The sequence below is a fragment of the Eulemur rufifrons genome, chromosome 1 (assembly GCF_041146395.1).
Source record: "Eulemur rufifrons isolate Redbay chromosome 1, OSU_ERuf_1, whole genome shotgun sequence".
Classification (NCBI taxonomy): Eukaryota; Metazoa; Chordata; class Mammalia; order Primates; family Lemuridae; genus Eulemur; species Eulemur rufifrons.
In genome coordinates, this window is record NC_090983.1 from 63,101,574 (window position 1) to 63,121,073 (window position 19,500).

Sequence of the window (19,500 nt, forward strand, 5' to 3'; positions counted from 1 at the left end):
ACCTCGGTTCCTTCTCCTGTCCACCCGAGGTTGCAGGAGCTGAATGCCAACTTCCCGGAAAGCTAAGATGGACCACTGCCCCCGCTTCGCTTGCCTCGGGTCTGTGCATCCGGCGCCCCGGCGCTCACCATCCCCACCCCCGGCTGGTCCCCGGGGCCCCCAGCACCCTGCGCGCCGCGCACCGCCCGGGGGGGAGGCGCCTCTCGGGCGCCCCCCGGCCAGGATGCCCGGGCCCTCGTGCCGGGCGCGCCTTCTCCCGCGCCGCCCGCCCCAAGCCTGCCGGCGGAGGAGCCTTTATACCGAGCGGGCTGGGCGCTCACTAATGTTTAACTTGGGGCCGAAACTTGCGAGCGCCGAGTGACTCCGCGTACCGGAGCAGCGAGCCGGACGCCGGGCTCCGCGACTCTTGGTGACTTCTGCCTGCGCTCCTGCTCGGAAAGCTCCCTTCCAAGGAGACGCCTGCAATGAAGGTGAGTGGCCCCAGAGTTGTAGGTACCCTTAAGCCAAACTCTACCCCAAACTTCCCTAAAGCTCGCGGAACCCGACCAGGGACTCCTATTAGGCGGGAGCACCAAGCCACCCTCTGACAGGTGAAAGGACGTCCCAGGGCTCTCGCTTCGCTCTCGGACGGGTGGGGTTTCAGCTAGAACCCAGGCACCGAGCCTTGAAAGTTCCAGAGAGCCACCCACAAAACGCACGCCCGAACCCGAACGAGGCTAGAGAAGCAAACACTAACGTACGCAGGGGCCGCGAGTTCAAGGGCACCCGCCTTAGCAAACTATGACTGGCGCGCTCCAAACCCTCCCAGTCCGCCGTCTCCCTCTTCTAACACGCTCCCATCTGCAAATCCCGCTACCTCTGGTGCAGCCCAGGCCCAGACCCTTTTACCCTGACTGGGGTCAAACACTTCCCACTAATTGGATTTGATCTGACCGGCTTGCAGACACCGTGGAAGGTTCTCCTGGGAGTGCTGGGTGCTGCTGCGCTTGTCACCATCATCACCGTGCCCGTGGTTCTGCTGAACAAAGGCAGTAAGTTTGAAACATTTGAAAAAGATAAGACAATTGGAGATCAGCGTTAGGAGCCTTCTTATCACATTAAAGGAAACAAGGGTATTGCCGGGGCTTGGACGTGTGTGTCTGGGTGAAGCTGAGGTTTCCCTGGAGTTGTTGCTGCTTCTAGTGGTGGTGGCTAGCTTCACTTCTCTGGGTCTCCAGTATTTAGGCGGCAAGCCTTGCAGCTGCCATGTATTTAATGTAATAAATGCATACTTCCTGAAATTAGGGGGAAACCATGGGAGTTTTTTTAAAAATTAAATTTAAATATCATTTTTTAAAAAATTTGTGGCCGGGAACTTCAAAGGAAAAAAGGGAGTGTTTAAAGATCCCAAGCACAACAGTATGGATGTCTTAATTGGAAAGGAAAAATGAGAAAAAAAGCCCCAAAATACAGTCTTGAGAAAAGACAACGTGCAGGGAAACCAGGTTATTTTTCTTCGGGGATGGTGGAAATTCATCAGTTAGAAGGTGAGGATGCAGAGAAGTAACTATTTGATCAATTTAGGAAGATTGCTGAGCTACATCTTAAAGCTGTTGTGCGTGATAATATTCAGAAGGGGCTAGAATCAGTGATGCTTTGGTGGATTCTTTCATTTAAACCCACTTTCATGCCTTTTTAGCTTGTCTGAATGTTGCAGTTTCACTTTAATATAAAACACTCAGATATACACTATTAGATGCAAGAACATGAGAAGAACTACTCTGGGACTCCTCTGGTACTTTCCTTTTAAACACTTACTTTCATTTCAGCATTACACACTCTGGATTAGTCAGCCAGCTGAAGCATTCTCTCTGGATGGTTCTGTCAATCCAGAAAATTTATAGTCAGTGCTTACATACTGGGGGTGGGGGGACTGGGGTCTTATCCAGATTTCAAGGTGACAGATCAGAATTATTAATTTATAGAGCTGTCAAAATCATGTTTGCCCTGCAATTTCTGGGTCAGTGCAAAAGTGCCACAGGTTCAATAACTGAATGGGTTAACCTATGGCTCATGACATTTAATTAAGTTCAAGAAACCAGTGGTTACTACCATTTTAGACTGTTAAATGACAGACACCAGTCCACTTATTCTTCCTCTTGGATTGTTACAACTATTTTCATAAAGCAGTACTTTTGTTGATCACACACAAAAAGCCTTGTGGGAAAAGGATAGGCCATTCATATAATTAATAGATATTTATAGGGCTTATGCTCCAGGCACTGCTGCAAATATGAAGATTAAATTTTATAAACATAAAAATAGAGTCCCTGACACGCTTTAAGCTCTGATTTGGGAGGTGGGGGGGGGGGCAAGGGCAATATACATAGCCTAAGCTTTTGTTCCCCCATAATATGCTGAAATAAAAAAAATTTAAAAAAAATTAAAAAAAAAATTTACTGTGAAACAGCCTGAGGCATATCCTTCAGAAGGTATTCCAGAAGAAGGCATTGGTATTACAGGAGATGACAGCTCCACATGTGTTATTGCCCCTGAAGACCTTCCAGATGTGGAGGTGGAAAACAGTGATATTGACGATCCTGATCCCGTGTAGGTCTAGGTTACTGTGTTTATTTGTGTCTTGGTTTTTAACAAAACAATTTAAAAAGTAAAAACAATAAAAAATCTTAAGAATAGGAAAAAAAAAATCCCTGACATCAAGAAGTCTCTATCTAGTGGGAATATGCAAAAAATATGATTTGTTTTATATATACACATTTATAAAAATTGAAGTAACCGCGATAGCGTGTTTGTCTCCAAAACGTCACTGAGCCATCACAGAATAACTGGAAGGATGGGTAAAACTGCAGTTATCAGAACTTCCCTTAAGGAAGTTGGAAGTAAGATATATGGTAGTTGAATAAGCATGCAGCTTGCATGCTTATTCCATGCAGCTTGCTGGAGTTAACTAAGGGGATTTTGTTTTGCTGGGTCGGGTGTATGGGTAGGGGAGGGGCTGTCTTGCCATTTCCCCTTTAGGCGCCTAATCTCTTCTGCAAATGAAATTTGAACAAATTTCAAGAATGTTCTCTTGAGGGACCCAGGTGTCTCCATCTAGCTACTCTTATGATTGAAAAAGATAATTAGAGATGCTTCAGCACATTCCCCGGGAGATTAGAAGAAGCACTTCGGGAAAGCCAGGGAAGTCGCCTACAAGTTTCTTTTGTGGGGAAGCTTGACCATTTAACTTCAGTTTCAGGAGATAAGGTTTTCCATAAAATGTGTGTCAACGCAGAGACACACATCATATCCTCTATTCAGGGAGTACAAAAGGATCCAGGGCCGAGAGGAGGGTGGGCAGCAGGCAGAGGCGTTTATTCTAACCTGTGGGTGATGCAGAACTACTGTGGCATTGTTGGACTTGACAGTGGGAAGGTGGGCAGAAACGGAGTAGCACTGGAGGGGAAGCAAGGGGAACAGCCTCTGAGGGAGCAGATCAGAATTTGGAGGCCAGAGCTACTGCTGGACCTTAGTAACTGGTTACACTAATGGAAGTAAGGGAGAGGCCAGCCGGGTGGAGATGTGGTTTTATTTACACTTACCACTCTAGTTATTTCTCTTTTTGTAATTCTTAATGTGCATGTGTGTATGTTTAAGGGGAAGGGAAGTCATCTTGTTTCAGCTCCTGCCTTGTACAGAACAGAGATGAAAGCTCAGGAATTCGGGGTTTTCACTAAGTCAGCAATACCTTTCCTGGGTGTGCCATGATAAGGGACAACAGTATGACAAGAATTAAAAAAATCATCACCAAAGAAATGCCTTATATATTATCAATCAAGGCTTAGTGTCAAACAAATACAGGGAAGTTAGAAGAGAAGGGAGTGGAGAGGGAGGAAAGGGAAAGGGGGAGGGGGAGGGAAAGCGGAAGGAAATAAAAGGAAAGAAAAGGAGAGGAGATTTGATAGAAAAACAAAACAAAACAAATACCTAGATTATCTGGAAAGCAAAGAACTAAACAGCCAAAAAAAGGAAGGAGGAAGAAATGAGCAAACCCAAGTTAATCCCCTGAGAGTTTGGTTAGAGAAGGTCAAGTGCTGCCATATGAAATGCTGACTTTAGCAAAACTAGACACACCCAGAACAGGAGGGGAGCAAGGGGGGTTGGGTGGGGGGAGAGAGAGACAGAAAGAGAGAGAGAGGCTGAAAAGTGTTATTATCTTTTTTAGAAATAAAAATTCCTTCAGGTCAGAGATTGTTTATTTCACCAAGCAAAATTAAAAGTTCTCCCTCTTCTTTATATACAATAAATAATTGTGGCCGGCCGCGGTGGCTCACGCCTGTAATCCTAGCACTCTGAGAGGCCAAGGCAGGCGGATCATTTGAGCTCAGGAGTTTGAGACTAGCCTGAGCAAGAGTGAGACCCCATCTCTACTAAAAATAGAAAGAAATTATATGGACAACTAAAAATATATATAGAAAAAATTAGCCAGGCATGGTGGTGCATGCCTGTAGTCCCAGCTTCACGGGAGGCTGAGGCAGGATCACTTGAGCCCAGGAGTTTGAGGTTGGTGGGAGCTAGGCTGACGCCGTGGCACTCTAGCCTGGGCAACAGAGCAAGACTCTGTCTCAACAACAAAAATAAATAAATAATTGTATTTTGTTTTAAATTTTTTCCAACTGTCCTATTATAGAAGGATATTTAAACATTGTTTCCTGGAGAGTTAGTAGTAAAATATATAAAAATATTTGTCTGGAACTATAGAAATCTTCATGACTTAGTGGTAATAAAACCTTCTCACTCAGTATTTATAATTCCTTTATTTCCCCTTTTACATTATGTTATAGGCTGAGATTTGAAATAGTTGGTTATTTGTCAAATAGTTTTATTATTATTGAATTTTATTATGGGATAGAATTATATCTCTCCTCCTTTTTTTTCTTTTCACTGCTTTAGCAGTAAATTTCCTCAATACCTTCTTTCAGTACCTAAGACATCTGACTGCTCACCCATCCATCAGTAATAAAAGAAAAACCAAATGTGAAGGAGACAGGAACAATCAAGGAGAGAAAAGATAACATCTGTGAAGTTTGCCTGAGGAAGTCCAGGATCTATTTCAGGTTGAGAACCACAGAAATGAGTCTGAATGAAAGCTTTGTATATTTCAGGGGACAGTTTCTAAACAGTGTGATCTGTAAAAGCTAGAGTTGACTCCTGCTAGCTCAGTTAACTATTGTCAGCCTTTGTGGAGTGCTCATGAGGTCTGGGGTTGGTCTTTTTCAGGCCAGCTATTTTGGCTTTTGGTTTCCTAGCCATAGCATGTGCCTTAACTGTCTCTATCTTAGAAATCTCTGCTTTTCTTCTCAAAAGGGATCAGAGAGAGAAAGGAAAGACTGCCCAACTGATGGTCAGAGGAAGATGATATGAAAGACTGACTGGAGCTGTATGAGGAATTACCTCAGAAATTAAACAATAAGTGCTCGCTTCGGCAGCACATATACTAAAATTGGAACGATACAGAGAAGATTAGCATGGCCCCTGCGCAAGGATGACATGCAAATTCGTGAAGCGTATTATTAAAAAAAAAAAAGAAAAAAAAAAGAAAAACAAAAAAGAGAAGAAGAAATTAAACAATAAATATTTGTTATCTCATAGTTTCTGTGGATCAGGAATTTGGGAGTGGCTTAGCTGAGTGGTTCTGGCTCAGGGTCTCATATGGTTGTAATCAAGATGTCATCTGAGGCCGGGCGAGGTGGCTCACGCCTGTAATCCTAGCACTCTGGGAGGCCGAGGCGGGCAGATCGTTTGAGCTCAGCAGTTTGAGACCAACCTGAGCAAGAGCGAGACCCCGTCTCTACCAAAAAAATTGAAAGAAATTATCTGGACAAATAAAAATATATAGAAAAAATTAGCTGGGCATGGTGGCACATGCCTGTAGTCCCAGCTACTCGGGAGGCTGAGGCAGAAGGATTACCTGAGCCCAGGAATTTGAGGTTGCTGTGAGCTAGGCTGATGCCACGGCACTCTAGCCCGGGGAAACAGAGTGAGACTCTGTCTCAAAAAAAAAAAAAAAATGTCATCTGAAAGCTTGACTGGGGCTGGAGGATCCACTTTTAAGCTTGCTCACATGGCTATTAGAGGCCTCAGTTCCCCACCATGTGGGCTTCTTAGGGTAGCATGGTAGCTGCCTTCCCTTAGAATCAAGGATCTAAGAGAGGAACAAAGCAGAAACTTGCAGTGCCTTTTATAGCCCAACCTCAGAAGTGGCAGCTGTACTATCACTTACGCTGTGTACTCTTGGTCACACAGACCAACCCTGATACAATGTGGAAGGGCACTACACATGGGCATAAATACCAGGAGGTGGAGATTATTGGGAACCATCTTGGAGGCTGGCTACCATAGAAGTTAAGGAAGTTACTCAAAGTTTCAGAGTTGGGATTCACACTCAGGCAATGTAACTGTAGAGCTAATACCTGGTACTATTAAACTCCATATCTTTCTGTTAGCTTGTGATCAAGTATAAAATCAAGTTGGCCTTATTAGCATAATTGCTACAACTTCTCATTGACATAGCTATATTATAATTTCATGACAGCTAATCCCTGTATGCTAAGTGTTCTGAGGACGACAGCCTACTGCTGATGCCTTCACTCATATATAAAGCTGTATATAGACAGCAACTTCCAGCCCAGAACTGACATACCAAGCTTTTGACTGGTTTTATGTAATAGTAGTCATAGTAATGATAGGTCCATATTTACTTACTTGCACTAAATTAAACTTGCTTTGTTTCTGATGCAAGTTATTTTATTTGATTTTTACAGAGCAATTCAGGTCAGAGAGATGTATTAATATCTTGACTTTTTACCCTTTAAGAAACTTAGGCATAGAAAGTTTTAGGTGTTTGCAAGTAAGTACTGGACCTTGGGAATCTAAATCCTTTGACTTCTAGCCTTCCCTGCGTTTACTTGTTCCCATAAATAGTTGATTTAAAGAAATGCCTTGGTAGGAGTTTTTCTATGTTAATGTTTAATCATTGGTTTATGGCTGGATGTTAATGCTTTCATCACTGTAAATCAATATCTTGTAAATATTTTTACCTTTAGTCTTCACAGTTCCATTGTGACCTCCAAATGAGGGTGTGTCTCTCATTTGGAGAGTAACCTGAAACCACAAAATTAGAACTTCTGAGTTAGCTGTTTTATTGTTTGCCAAGGATTGTATTTTCAATTTTATATTGTACTTCAAAATTATAACTTCTAGGAAGCTTTTGAAACTTAAATATAAACTATTTGCTTTCTTTAACTGAATACATTAATGCACACTCTTTTTTTTTTTTTTTAAGAGATGGGGTTTCATTCTTGCTCAGGGGTCTTGACTCCCGCCTCGGCCTCCCAGAATGCTAGGATTATAGGCGTGAGCCACTGCGCCTAGCTCTAATGTACACATTTTAAAAATTATTTTTTGGCTCACTGGGGAAGCAAATAGACCTATGAGCTTAGATCACATAATTCAACATCTAAGGACCAAAAAAAGAGTAATTCAAGGAGGTGCTAAAGCCATCAGGGGTTTTGTTCCTGGTACTCTAGGAGCTGTAGCAGGTCAGGATATCTAACTTAGGAACAGGGAGTAGGAGGGGTGAGTATCAAGTGGGTTCTATTATCTACCCCTTCCCTAACTTCTGCACACTGGGTCCCCCAAAACTGAGCTATGTTGCTACTGTAGCCCTAATACCATTTCTGTGGGGCTAGAACTTTCTTTTCTTGTTTTCCTCAGTTGTTTTAAAGCCCACTCTGCTCAAACTCAGGTTCAGGAGTTTCATGAATGACTTTTATTTCTCTGTTCTGTTCCTTTATTCTTTGATTCCAGGCAGAAAACTCTTGTAGTAATGAGATTTAATGCATCTTCAGGGGTAAGGTCCTGAAACAATATTTGCATTTCAACATTTACTGAATGCTTACTGCATGTCAGGTGTTATTTTAGGTACCAGGAACATGGCCTGCTTAATTGGTTGGTTGTCCCCTTCGAACCTCATGTTGAAATTTGGTCCCCAGTGTTGGAGATGGGACCCAATGAGAGGTGTTTGGATCATGGGAACAGACCCCTAATGAATAGATTAATCTCCTTTCTTAGAGGTGAGTGAGTTCTCCCTCTGTTAGCTCCCATGAGAGCTGGTTGTTAAAAAGAGCCTGGCACCCGCCCCCTCTCACTTGCTTCCTCTCTTGCCTTGTGATCTCTGCACACACCAGTTCCCCTTCACCTTCTGCTGTGGGTGGAAGCAGCTGTAGGCCCACCAGATGCAGATGTCCAATCGTGACCTTTTCAGCCACCAGAATCATGAGCCAAATGAGCCTTTATTCTTTATAAATTACCAGCTTCAGGTATTCCTTTAAAGCAATGGACCAAGACATGGCCCTGAGCAGTACAGACAAGGACCCTGCTCCCCTGCACCTTGACAATCCATGGGGCAGGCAGATTATGGGAAAGTGCAGAAATAAGTTTAGATGATAATAAATGCTATGACGAAAATAAAGTGGGCTAGAGAGGACTGAGGCACACAGAGAGCAGTTTCTCTTTTTAATTATTTTTTAAATCTTCTCAGATCAAGAAAGTAAAGAAATTTCTCTCTTGTTCTAAGTATGATTTTGAGCCACTGGAGGGTTTCAACAGGAGCATGAATATGGCATGAGTTTATTTACATTTCAAAAGTGCATCTCTGACTCTTGTGTGGATAATGGTTAGGGTGGGGGTAGTTTGTCCAGGTGAGAGATGATGACAGCTTGGACAATGGTGGTATCATTGGAGATGGAAATAAGTTAAAAAAATGCAGAGTGTGTTTTTGAGGTAAGACCTAATCTTTGGGCATATGAAGAGTGAGGGAAGGAGAGGGATAAGGATGACTCCTTGGACAGCTGGCTGGATAGCCAAAGTGAAGAATTTCCTCTTGTCCCATGGCTGTTCCCTTCCCCCAAGAGCTAGTCTGCAGAGGTTCCTCTGGTTTAACTCCCTCTTCCTACTGGATCAGCCTTCCCCTTTCCGAAGCCAGGCTCGTAAGGGCCTTGTACATCATATTCACCCGGCACGGACTTATCAACAGAAGGTGATTCCCCAACTCAGCATATATTTATTGAGAATTTTCTACACACCATTTTGTTGGTCCCCGGGAATATAAAGATGACAGATACGGCCCTTGTCCTCAAATAATTTATAATATTAGAGGAAACATAAACATTAACTATAATCAAAAGAGCTAAGTGCCCTTCTAGTAAATGATCAAAGTGCTCTGGTAGCACTAATGAGCAAAGGATAAATGCTGCCCCAGGAAGTCTGTACGTAACCAAGCATAAAGGGCTAATAATTAATAGGCCTCAGTACCATCCTTCCAATCCTCCAGCCACTGGACTGTCTCCCAGGCGCGCAGTTCACCTCTGTGTCAGTCCTCACCAATTTACAGCCCCCTGATTCTGTATGAGGATTGAATAAAATAGAATGTTTTTGGCTTTAGGCTGGGTGCAGTGGTTCATGCTTGTAATCTCAAGGTCCAATCTTGTGGACTCTAAGGTGGGAGGATCACTTGGGGCAAGGAGTTTGAGACTAGCCTGGGCAGCATAGTGAGACCCCCATCTCTACAAATAATAAAAAAATTAGCCAGGTGTAGCAGTGCACACCTGTATTCTCAGCTACTTAGGAGGCTGAGACAGGAGGATCACTTGAGCCCGGGAGTTTGAGAGGTTGCAGTGAGCTATAATCATGTCACTGCACTCCAGCCTGAGTGACAGAGTGAGACCCCCATCTCTGAAAAAAAAAGAAAAAAGAATGTTTATGGCTTCAAGTAACAGAATACCTGACCAAAAGTTATTAAAACTATAACTTTTTTTTGTATTATTATTAGCATCTTTTATCATACATTATTGGAAGAAAATGCAGAAATGCAGAAGCAAAGCATTTCTTAAGTTTGATAAGGCAGTGGTCCGACAACATCTTCAAGAACCCAAGGACTTTACATCTTTCAGCTCTGCCATGCTCAGACTGTTCACTTTTGCCCTCAAGCGGGTCCTCTGGTGGTCGAGCACGGCTGCTGTAGCTCAGCACAGCACTCGCTCGTTCGGCTCTTTCATAGGAAAAGACAATGCTCTTCCTTATTTTATCAGGGAGGAAAACCACTTCCAGAAGTCCTCTGACCTCAGGCAGGCTTTCAGGTCTTAGTGTGTCACTTGTCTGTGTCTAAACTAATCACTGGCAAGAGGAATGAATTGCCATGATTGGACTAGACTAATCAAGGCTCACCTTTCTGGGGCTGAAGAGGAACTTCTTTTTTTTTTTTTTTATTTCAGCATATTATGGGGGTACAAGAGTTTAGGTTACGTTTATTGCCCCTGCCCCCTCCCCACCCGCGAATCAGAGCTTCAAGCATGTCCATTCCCTAGACGGTGCAGGAACTTCTTTCCTTAGCACATGGAAGGGGAAGGGCAAAACTTAAGTTGCATTGGGAATTCCAAAAGACAGAACTGGGGGGTCTGTGTAGGCATATCATATAATATATTTTGTTATTGCTCTTTCAATTACATTGGGAAAATTTGGTTTTCCAACAAAAAAGGACAGACATCAAGCCAGCTCCGATCTCCAAAGAATCTGATGCTACAACTCCCTCCTTCGCTTCTCACTTTCTTTCCTAACCACCTAGGTTTATTGCAAGGCGGTGTGTTTTGCTGCTGCCTTTTTGATCAACAGGGCATTTTGACCCCAGCACTTGCTTCCTCTTGGCATCCAAAGTGATCAAGAGTAGGGAAGAATTGAAGTTGCAATGTTTAAGTACAAATACGAGACAATACGGCAGGTCAGAAATATCTGATGGAAATTACTCTCTATTTTCTCACAAAAAGACATGTAAACTAACCACATTTTATCCCATTCGTAATGACAAAAAGTGGCAGAAACAGTCAACCAAAAATAAAACGGACAAAGTTCTTTAAAAAAATGGTAAAAGTTAGATCTGCAAAAGTTAACTGATGAAAGTAGGACTTGAAATAATGGCCTTAAAAACAGAATAAATAAGTCAATGAATAAACAAAAGCAAACAAAACCTCACAATGTCTAGAAGCTCCATTTCATTTGACATGGACAAAAAGAATCTATTAATAGCTAATGACTCAAATCTTTGTTGTCAAATTTCCAGGGGGAAAAATTACTCCTCATGGTAACAATGTCCTAAAAATGAGAAGGGTTTGACTGTATGAAAGAGAATCCAGAACCCAGCATGAAGGGGCCCCTCAGTCCTGCCTGGCAAGCCACCCCGTTTTTCCTGTCTTCTCACTGGCCTGCACTCCTGGGGACCTACTCCAGGTATTGCCTCTCCTTGGCCCTCCAGCAGCCCTTCCTGTGCACATTCGCAGCTGAGCACCAGGCTTCTTGTTTTAATGAGAAAACTGAAACCGTGAGAAGAGAACTTCACGTCTCACTAGCCCGCCTGTGCACTCACCTGCATCGGCCCCCTCCCAGGGGACAGATGAACCTCAGCTGCTGTCCCTGCTGGGTGCTCCATTTCTGCACCGCCTCCCATCCCCTTCTGCTTAGCCCAGTGCAAGGCTCCAGCTGTTCCCCTGCCTGCGTCAACATCATCTTTTCCATCTTTATTTGATCATAAACATGTTGTAATCTCTTACATTCTTTAAAAAAAAAAAAAAAAGAATAAAAGAAAACATCTCCGCCCACATCCCTGCCAACCTGCCACTCCTTTTCTCTGTTCTCTTTACTCCAGAACTCCTCAGAGAGTTCTCTGTTACTGCTGCTGGCAGCCCCTCTCCTTTCTTTTCTCTCTTAAACCCACTGGAGGAAGGGTTATCCTCACCACACCTCTAAAACTGCTCTGTTCTGGTTGAAGCCTCTAACCTCCTCCTCGGTGTTGCCAAATCCGGAGCTGGGCTCTCAACTCCATGTCTCATGTGCCCGTCAATCAACTGGGCATCCTTCTCTGCCTCCCCTCGGGCTCATCTCTCTCCTAGCTGTTCCTCTGCCTCGCCTGGCTGTTTGCCAACCTCCTTGGAGCTCCTCCTTGTGTCTCTGACTACTATCTACTCTGGGGCTCCATCGTAATACCTCTTCCGTCTTTACATTAGACGATCTCATCCACTGCCATGGCCTTAAATGCCATCTATAATCTGGCAGCTCTCGATTTTTATCTCTAGGCGAGACCTCCCTCCTGAATACATGTATCCAGCTGCTTACTGGACGTCTCAATTTGGATGTGATAGAGGCATCTTAGAATGACATCTCCCAAAACTCTTTGTCCCCCAAAGCCTAGTCCTCCCTGAGTACATCTTGTTTCAGCAAACAGCAATTCCGTTTTTGCAGTTGCTGAGGCCAACATCCACATGATCCTGCCATCTGTAGCTTCACGTTCTTTCAGAGTTTGAGTGTACCCAACACTTCTGCTAGTACCCTGGTCCAAGACACCATCACCTTTACATAAGTTATTACAAAAATCTCCGTACTTGTTTTCTTACCTCCCTATGGTGTATTCTTAACACGGCAGGCAAGGTGATTGTGGTAGGCAGAATTCTAAGATGACTCCCAAGATTTCCTCCACACCGTTCCTATGTACTAATCCATGAGATTGTGGATATGGCTAGGGTTTGTTATACAGCACGGCTGACTTTAAGAAAAGATTACCTGCTTGGGCCTGACTGAATTGCAGGAGCCCTTTAAAAGCAGAGTGCCTCTGGCTGGTCACAGGACAGGCAGTCAGGCATCTCAGGCACAAGAAAGTTTTGACATGCTACTGCTGACCTGGAAGATGGAGGGGCCCTGTGGCCAGGAGTTGGTAGTCTCCAGGAGGCGAGAGCAGCCCTCAGCTTGCACTCAACAAGTAAAGGGAACTTCAGTCTCAGAACCTCAAGGAACCGAATTCTGCCAACAACCTGTGTGAGCCTGGAAGCAGATTTGTTTCCCAGAGCCTGCAGCTGACAACTCAGTCCAGCCCAAACCTTGATTTTAACCTCATATTACTCGAAGAGAGCACCCAACCATGCTCTGAGCTGATACATGGGTGCTGTGTTAAGCCACTGAATTTGTGATGACTTGTTGGATAGCAATATAAAGCTAATGCAGTGATCATATTTAAACATAAGTCAGATTATGTCCTTCTCTGCTCAAACCCAATCAGTAGCTTCCTGTGTCTCTCAGTAAAAACCACACACACTCACAATGGCCGACAAGGCCCTGAGATTTGAGTGCCACCACCTGTCTGAGCTCTTCTACTCTCCCTCCCTCGTCATTCACCTGCCTCAGAGGCTCTGTGCCGGCAGATCTGCTGGGACTACTCTTCCCTGGGGCTGTTCATTGCTCACTCCCTCCCCTCCTCCAGGTCTCTGTTCAAATGTCACCTTATCAGCTGGGCTTCCTGACCAGCCTATTGAAAACAGCAACATCCCCAAACCTGACATTCCTCTTCCTTCCTTGCTCTATTTCCTCTGTGGCACTCACTCATTACCACCTAACATATAGCATTTCCTACTGTGTGTTCATATGTCTCCCCCGATTAGAATGTAAGCTTCATGAGGGCAGGAGTTTTTCATGTTTTATTCACTGTTATATCTCCAGTGCCTAGAACATTGAGTAATACAGTGTTTGCTAAATAAATACCTAGTGAATTAAAGAAATTATCTTAGAGCTCTGGCAAGAAAAATATTCTTGATGAACACTTTTTAATGTGGCTGTAATTCTCATTCAAATGCTTATGTTCATAAATATGGGGTCAAATCAGCCAGTACTATAATAGATGGCATGCACCTACTATTTGTATAGTGCTAGCAGTTTTTGATAAAGACATGATACATGCCTTCTCTTGTTTTATTTATAGTCTAGTTAAGAAAAGACCGATCAGGTTAAGTACCTAAATGATATAAAGTGACTTGATTAATTGGCAAACTACATGGTACAGGAAATAAGCATTTTAATAAGAGAAGGAGGGAGAAAAGAGTACGGGGTAGATCAAGAGGCATGAGGAAGGGCAGTGAGAAAACGGAGCCCACAGATGCAGGTTGTTTGTTCGAGAATTCTGTCCAATGGCTTGAGGAGGCAGCAGGGTCAGGTATCTGTTTAAGGTGGGTGCACCCGCGGCACGCTTAAGGACAGAGCAGCAGTGAGCAGTGAAAAGACACTGAGGACACTGGAGAGGGAAAAGATGAACTGAGAACAAAATCTCTTGAGGATGAAGAAGACAGGGCTCTGAAGCACAGAGTCGGGGAGAACTGGCAGGAAGGAAGCCCACCTCTCTCTCTGAGTTTTAAGACAAGGATTAGACAATGGCAGCAGAGACAGATCCCCAGAAATGACAAGCATGGTAGAAAATAAGCCCGTTATGGCTTTTGTTATAAAGGAGGAATCACTGAATCTTTCTGTTGGATAATTTCATACTTTTTTTCAAAATGTACACTGCAGGGCCTGAGTTATTTAGCATTGTGCAATGTTTAAAATCCAGAAAACATTTTTTTTTTTAAAAAATGAAGAAAAGAAACCTAGATTAAAACATACATAATTATTTCTTTATGAGTTTAAGGGAAAGATGATGAAGATTATTGGATATACCACAGAAAAGAGAACAAGGATGATATAACTTTCTTTCCAGAAAGTCACACAGTTGCCACCCTTAATACAGTCCAGAGGGAAAATTCTAGAGTTCTTAGAGAGAACTTGTACTCATTTTATTTTGGAACACTAGAAAAAAATTAAGTTTCAACTAACCCAAGTCCAAACGACACTACTGACCTGCCTATTTAAATTGTTGCAAACATCGAATTCGAACATTTCTATAAAGTCTAATTTACCTCCACCAACTCATGAAAACTGCCAGCACAGCATTTACTATGTATAATCCACTACCCCAAAGATTCAGAGAGGCTTAGGGGAGTGGTTGTAACCACAAGCTTTGAGCCATATTGTCTGGTTCAGATGTGGCTTTGGTGCATACTAATCGTGGGACTTTACTCCAGTTACTGGCTACACCTGTCTGTGCCTGTCTCCTTATTTGTAAAATGGAGATGAAAATCAGAGGAATAAATTAGTTAATAAATGTATTTAATGGGCTGGGCATGATGGCTCACACCTGTAATCCTAGCACTTTGTGAGGCTGAGGCAGGAGGATTTCTTGAGGTCAGGAGTTCAGAGTGAGACCCTGCCTCTACAAAAAATAGAAAAATTAGCCAGGCATGGTGGCACACGCCTGTTGTCCCAGCTACTCAGGAGGCTGAGTCAGGAGGATCGCTTGAGCCCAATTTGAGGCTGCAGTGAGCTATGATCATACCACTGCACTCTAGCTAGGGTGACAGAGTGAGATTCTGTCTCCAAAAAAAAAAAAAAAAAAAAAAAAAAGTATTTAAACCTAAAACTGGGCTCAGTGCACTGAAGAACTCTATAAAAAATGTGTAATCATTATTCTTTATATGTTTTTACCTTTTTTTTCCTTTTAACAGCCCCAGAGGCACATAGTGTAATAACATTCGCCCTACTGAATGTTTTGCCTGGCAAATACCAGGAAAGGGAAAATTTCTGTGGCAGTTTTGTTTTCCAATGATTGTTTTTCCTTATATTGTGGATGACAAATGCTTGTCACAAACGGTAGCCTTGTTGATTACACTTGTATATCTTTCTGGAAAGTTCTTCAATGAGTCATTACTAGAGCTTTCGGTTTCCCTAAATACTGATGTTCTCTAATCAGTTTTCTTTCCAACACAAGCTGATCTTTCTTAGCTTGTATTATAATAACTTCCACTGATGTCTCATTACAACTACTTTAAGTATTTGTCCAGAGAAACTAGCCCGTGGCTAAAATAGTTGCACGTTTCATGGGCCTGTGTGTCATTTAGCCATACAATCCAGAATTTTCCACCTTTCAAGTGCTTCTCATCACCACAGCCACGTTGGATTGCATCACCTTGGAATACAGTCAATTTCATGGGGCACAGAAGCTCTGTAAATATTAGTTTGGGCCATTATTGGACCAGCCTTGTTTATTTTCAGAAGCGTTTTATCAAAGGGAAAGAGAGACTATAATTAGAAAAAGAAAAGCAATTTTATTTCAAAAGGGAACAAAGCAGTCTCGCTGCCTTGTTTACTGCCGGCTTCCCGTGTGTGCAGCCTCAGCCTCTGCCGGGCGGCAGGCAAGCCGGAAGTGGCATCAGGGTTTACTTCCGGCAGCCCCTCCAGCCTTGCGTTTCTTCACCAGTGTGTCAAGATGAAGACGTCCACCTTGACCTGAATGCAGAGACATGAATATTCTGTCCACTTGTACTTTTCTGCTGCGTTTATCGGAGTCTCCTGCTGATATTGTTTCAAGGCAACTGGAATTTCAATCTCAACATCTGTCTTTCAAAACCAATCTTCGGAGCAGGTTTCTTTGTTTTTCTTTCTTTCTTTTTTTAATGTTGCTCACAATTTTGAGGAATGTCTAGATGAGGTTGTCAAACTGCAGGCAGGGCTGCCCATCTGTTTTTGTAAATAAAGTTTTATGGAAACACAGCCACGCCTGGTCACTTACACATTGGCTGTGGCTGCCTTCAGACAACAATGGCAGGCTTGAGTTGCTGTGACAGAGACCAGAGATGATAAGGCCCACAAAGCCTAAACTGTTTACCATCCGACCATTTAAGAAAAACGTTGCCAACCCCAGGTCTAGATGTTGTATTCTTACAACTTACAGAGACTTTGTGGGTAAGATGAGTATGTCTTTATATCAGTTAGGGTACAGTGACCAATATAGAAATCATATCAGGTATTTCAGCAGAGGGATTTAATATGAAAACTGGTTATGCAGATAAAGGAGCAAAAGAGGAATTGTGAGATATCTCAGGGACAGTAACTGCAAGAAGGGGCCACCTCTAGAGCTTGGCAACAAAGAGAAAAAAGAGGGAGACTGAAGGGCTGGGCTCAGAACTCTAAGATGTGTCAGGCACTGGGCTGCTTCTTGTACCTCTGAGGGGCACGAGGAAGCAGGTTTGGGCTATTACAAAGGAAGCCAGAGGCTGGGCAGGTGCTACTGCTGGGTGCATGCTGGCAGGATCAGTAAGAGGAGGGGAGTCCCTTCTCTTCTATTGACATCCAATTTTTCCCTGTTGGCGGAACCTAATAGGAATCCTGCAGATGAACGGGTCTTGGAAATAGAGCTGTAGATCCCCTTTCCAGCGTTACTCAGCAAAGAAGGGTGTATTTAGAGCTGAAAGACAATAGGTAAATGGCTGGCACATGCTTACAGAAGTGAACTGACCTAACGGTGGCCAGTGGCAGGCTGGAATGCGAGGGTCCTGTCCCAATTCTGGCTAGACCTCTCTGGCCAAGCTCACTGCTCTTCCTACATCACAGCCAGCTGGAGTTCACATACTGATGTTTGGAGCTGTTGGTTCTTATTTTTGTATTGTCTTGCTTTTATCTTTTCATTCAACAACTATTTACTGAGTGCCAGGCACTGTTCCAGGCTGTAGTGATACAATAGTAAACAAACTCAGTGCCCTCATGGAGCTTACATCCAATCAAAGGAGGCAGACAATGAACAAGGTAAATAAGAAAAATATGTAGTATGTTAGTTGATATCACTGCTAAGGAAAAAATAAAATAAAGGTGGAAAGGGCAGTAGAGAATGCCATGGGGGAAGGGACTGCAGTGCTAGTCCAGGGAAGACATGTGACATTTAAATAGAGACCTGAAGGAGGTGAGGGAGAAAACCTTGGGCATATCTTGGGGGAAGAACATTCCAGGCAGAGGGTACAGCCAGTGCAAAGTCCCTGAGGCAGGAGTGAGCCTGGTATGTCTGAGGAACTGCTGGGGGCCAGTGTGGTTGGAGTAGAATGATAAGGGAAGAGGAGGAGGTGAGTTTAGCGCCATGACAGACTATTCCATTAAGGTGTTTCCTTTTTTCCAAACTGTTGCTATTCTGTGAAATGTGCATTGTAGTATTTGGTTGGCCTTTGAGGGTGAACATGTGAAATTACAGTGATTACCTCCCTAACTGAAGTTTGGTCATCTGACACTGATCCCAAGGTAGATGTTTAGAGTACGCAGTCCCAACATAATACAGCCTCCCTGTCAAGGGCAATGCATTTATCAAATGTGCCTGTATGTTTCTCTTGTGGAGAAGGTAAATCTACTGATTGTGATGATAATCTAATGCCTCTTGTGTATAGTAATCAGAGAAACATCACTCTCACGCAATCTCTATTTCCGTGAAGTTCAGTGTCTCCCTTCGTACTGGAAACTGCTGGCTCCCACTATGGACACTATGGATGGTGTTAGGAATGTCCAAGGAAGAAAGTGATATTCACTGGCACTTGGCAAATGATTAGATTGCCCTTATCTCAGATGTTTTCTCAATGTAATGGTCTCATGCTGTCTTACTAGGATCATTTTTTATTATGAATATAGTGAAATTTAATTGGCTACTATTTTATTGCAGCTAAATTCTTAATCTTTACTGCTAGGTGCTCCGGGGAGAGATGCTTTTTTATGCACCTTTGACTTCTGATTGCCTAGCACACGCTTGGAACAAAATAATTATACATAGTGTAACATGTCCACAGGGCTTCCTAAATTCTAAGTCCTGAACTAAGCATATTACATGTATTATCTCATTTAATCATTGTAAATCTCTATGGGCTAAATAACACTATTTGTCATTTTATAGATTAAAAAATTGAGGCTTTAAAAGGTTGTCTTAGTTTGTGCTGCTATAACAACATATCATAGACTAGGTAATTTATAAACAACAGAAATTTATTTTCTCACAGTTCTGGAGGATGGGAAGTCCAATATCAATGTGCTGGCTGGCATACAGCGTCTGATGTGACCTCACATGGCAGAAGAGCGGAAAGGAAAGGCCTAAGCTAGTTGCCTCCAGCCCTTTTTTAAGGTACTAATCCAAGCTGAGCACAGTGGTGTGTGCTTGTAGTCCCAGATACTCAGGAGGTTGAGATGGGAGGACTGCTTGAGCCCAGGAGGAAGTTTGAGGTTACAGTGAGCTATGATTGTGCCACTGCACTCCAGTCTGGGCAACCAGAGCAAGACCCTGTCTCAATAAAGAAGATACTAATCCATTCATGAGCATGGTGCTCTTATGACTTTATCACTTCCCCAAAGGCCACACCTCTTAATATTGCCAAGATAGTGATTAAGTTTTTTTTTTTTTTTTTTTTTTTTTTTTGAGACAGAGTCTCACTCTGTTGCCCAGGCTAGAGTGAGTGCCGTGGCGTCAGCCTAGCTCACAGCAACCTCAAACTCCTGAGCTCAAGGGATCCTCCTGTCTCAGCCTCCCGAGTAGCTGGGACTACAGGCATGCACCACCATGCCCGGCTAATTTTTTCTATATATATTTTTAGCTGTCCATATAATTTCTTTCTATTTTTAGTAGAGATGGGGTCTCGCTCTTGCTCAGGCTGGTCTCGAACTCCTGAGCTCAAACGATCTGCCCACCTCGGCCTCCCAGAGTGCTAGGATTACAGGCGTGAGCCACCGCGCCCGGCCGTGATTAAGTTTTAA

The 19,500-nt window shown here is 43.3% G+C and overlaps 1 protein-coding gene and 1 non-coding gene across 5 annotated transcripts in view; both read left to right on the forward strand.

The window, feature by feature from the left end:
* Nucleotides 1-233: 233 nt before the first annotated feature.
* DPP4 (dipeptidyl peptidase 4) overlaps nt 234-19,500 on the forward strand; it is an 81,476-nt gene continuing 62,209 nt past the window's right edge. For 3 of the 4 annotated variants that reach the window (XM_069472046.1, XM_069472062.1, XM_069472052.1), the window contains exons 1-2: nt 234-470; nt 944-1,031. In XM_069472046.1, coding sequence (XP_069328147.1) covers nt 465-470; nt 944-1,031 — 94 coding nt within the window. In that variant the 5' untranslated portion in view covers nt 234-464. The remainder of the gene's footprint in view (nt 471-943; nt 1,032-19,500) is intronic. The other variant, XM_069472057.1, reaches the window with a different exon arrangement.
* Nucleotides 5,453-5,559, forward strand: LOC138387772 (U6 spliceosomal RNA). The gene has a single exon (XR_011233975.1). It is a non-coding gene; the product is annotated as a U6 spliceosomal RNA (small nuclear RNA).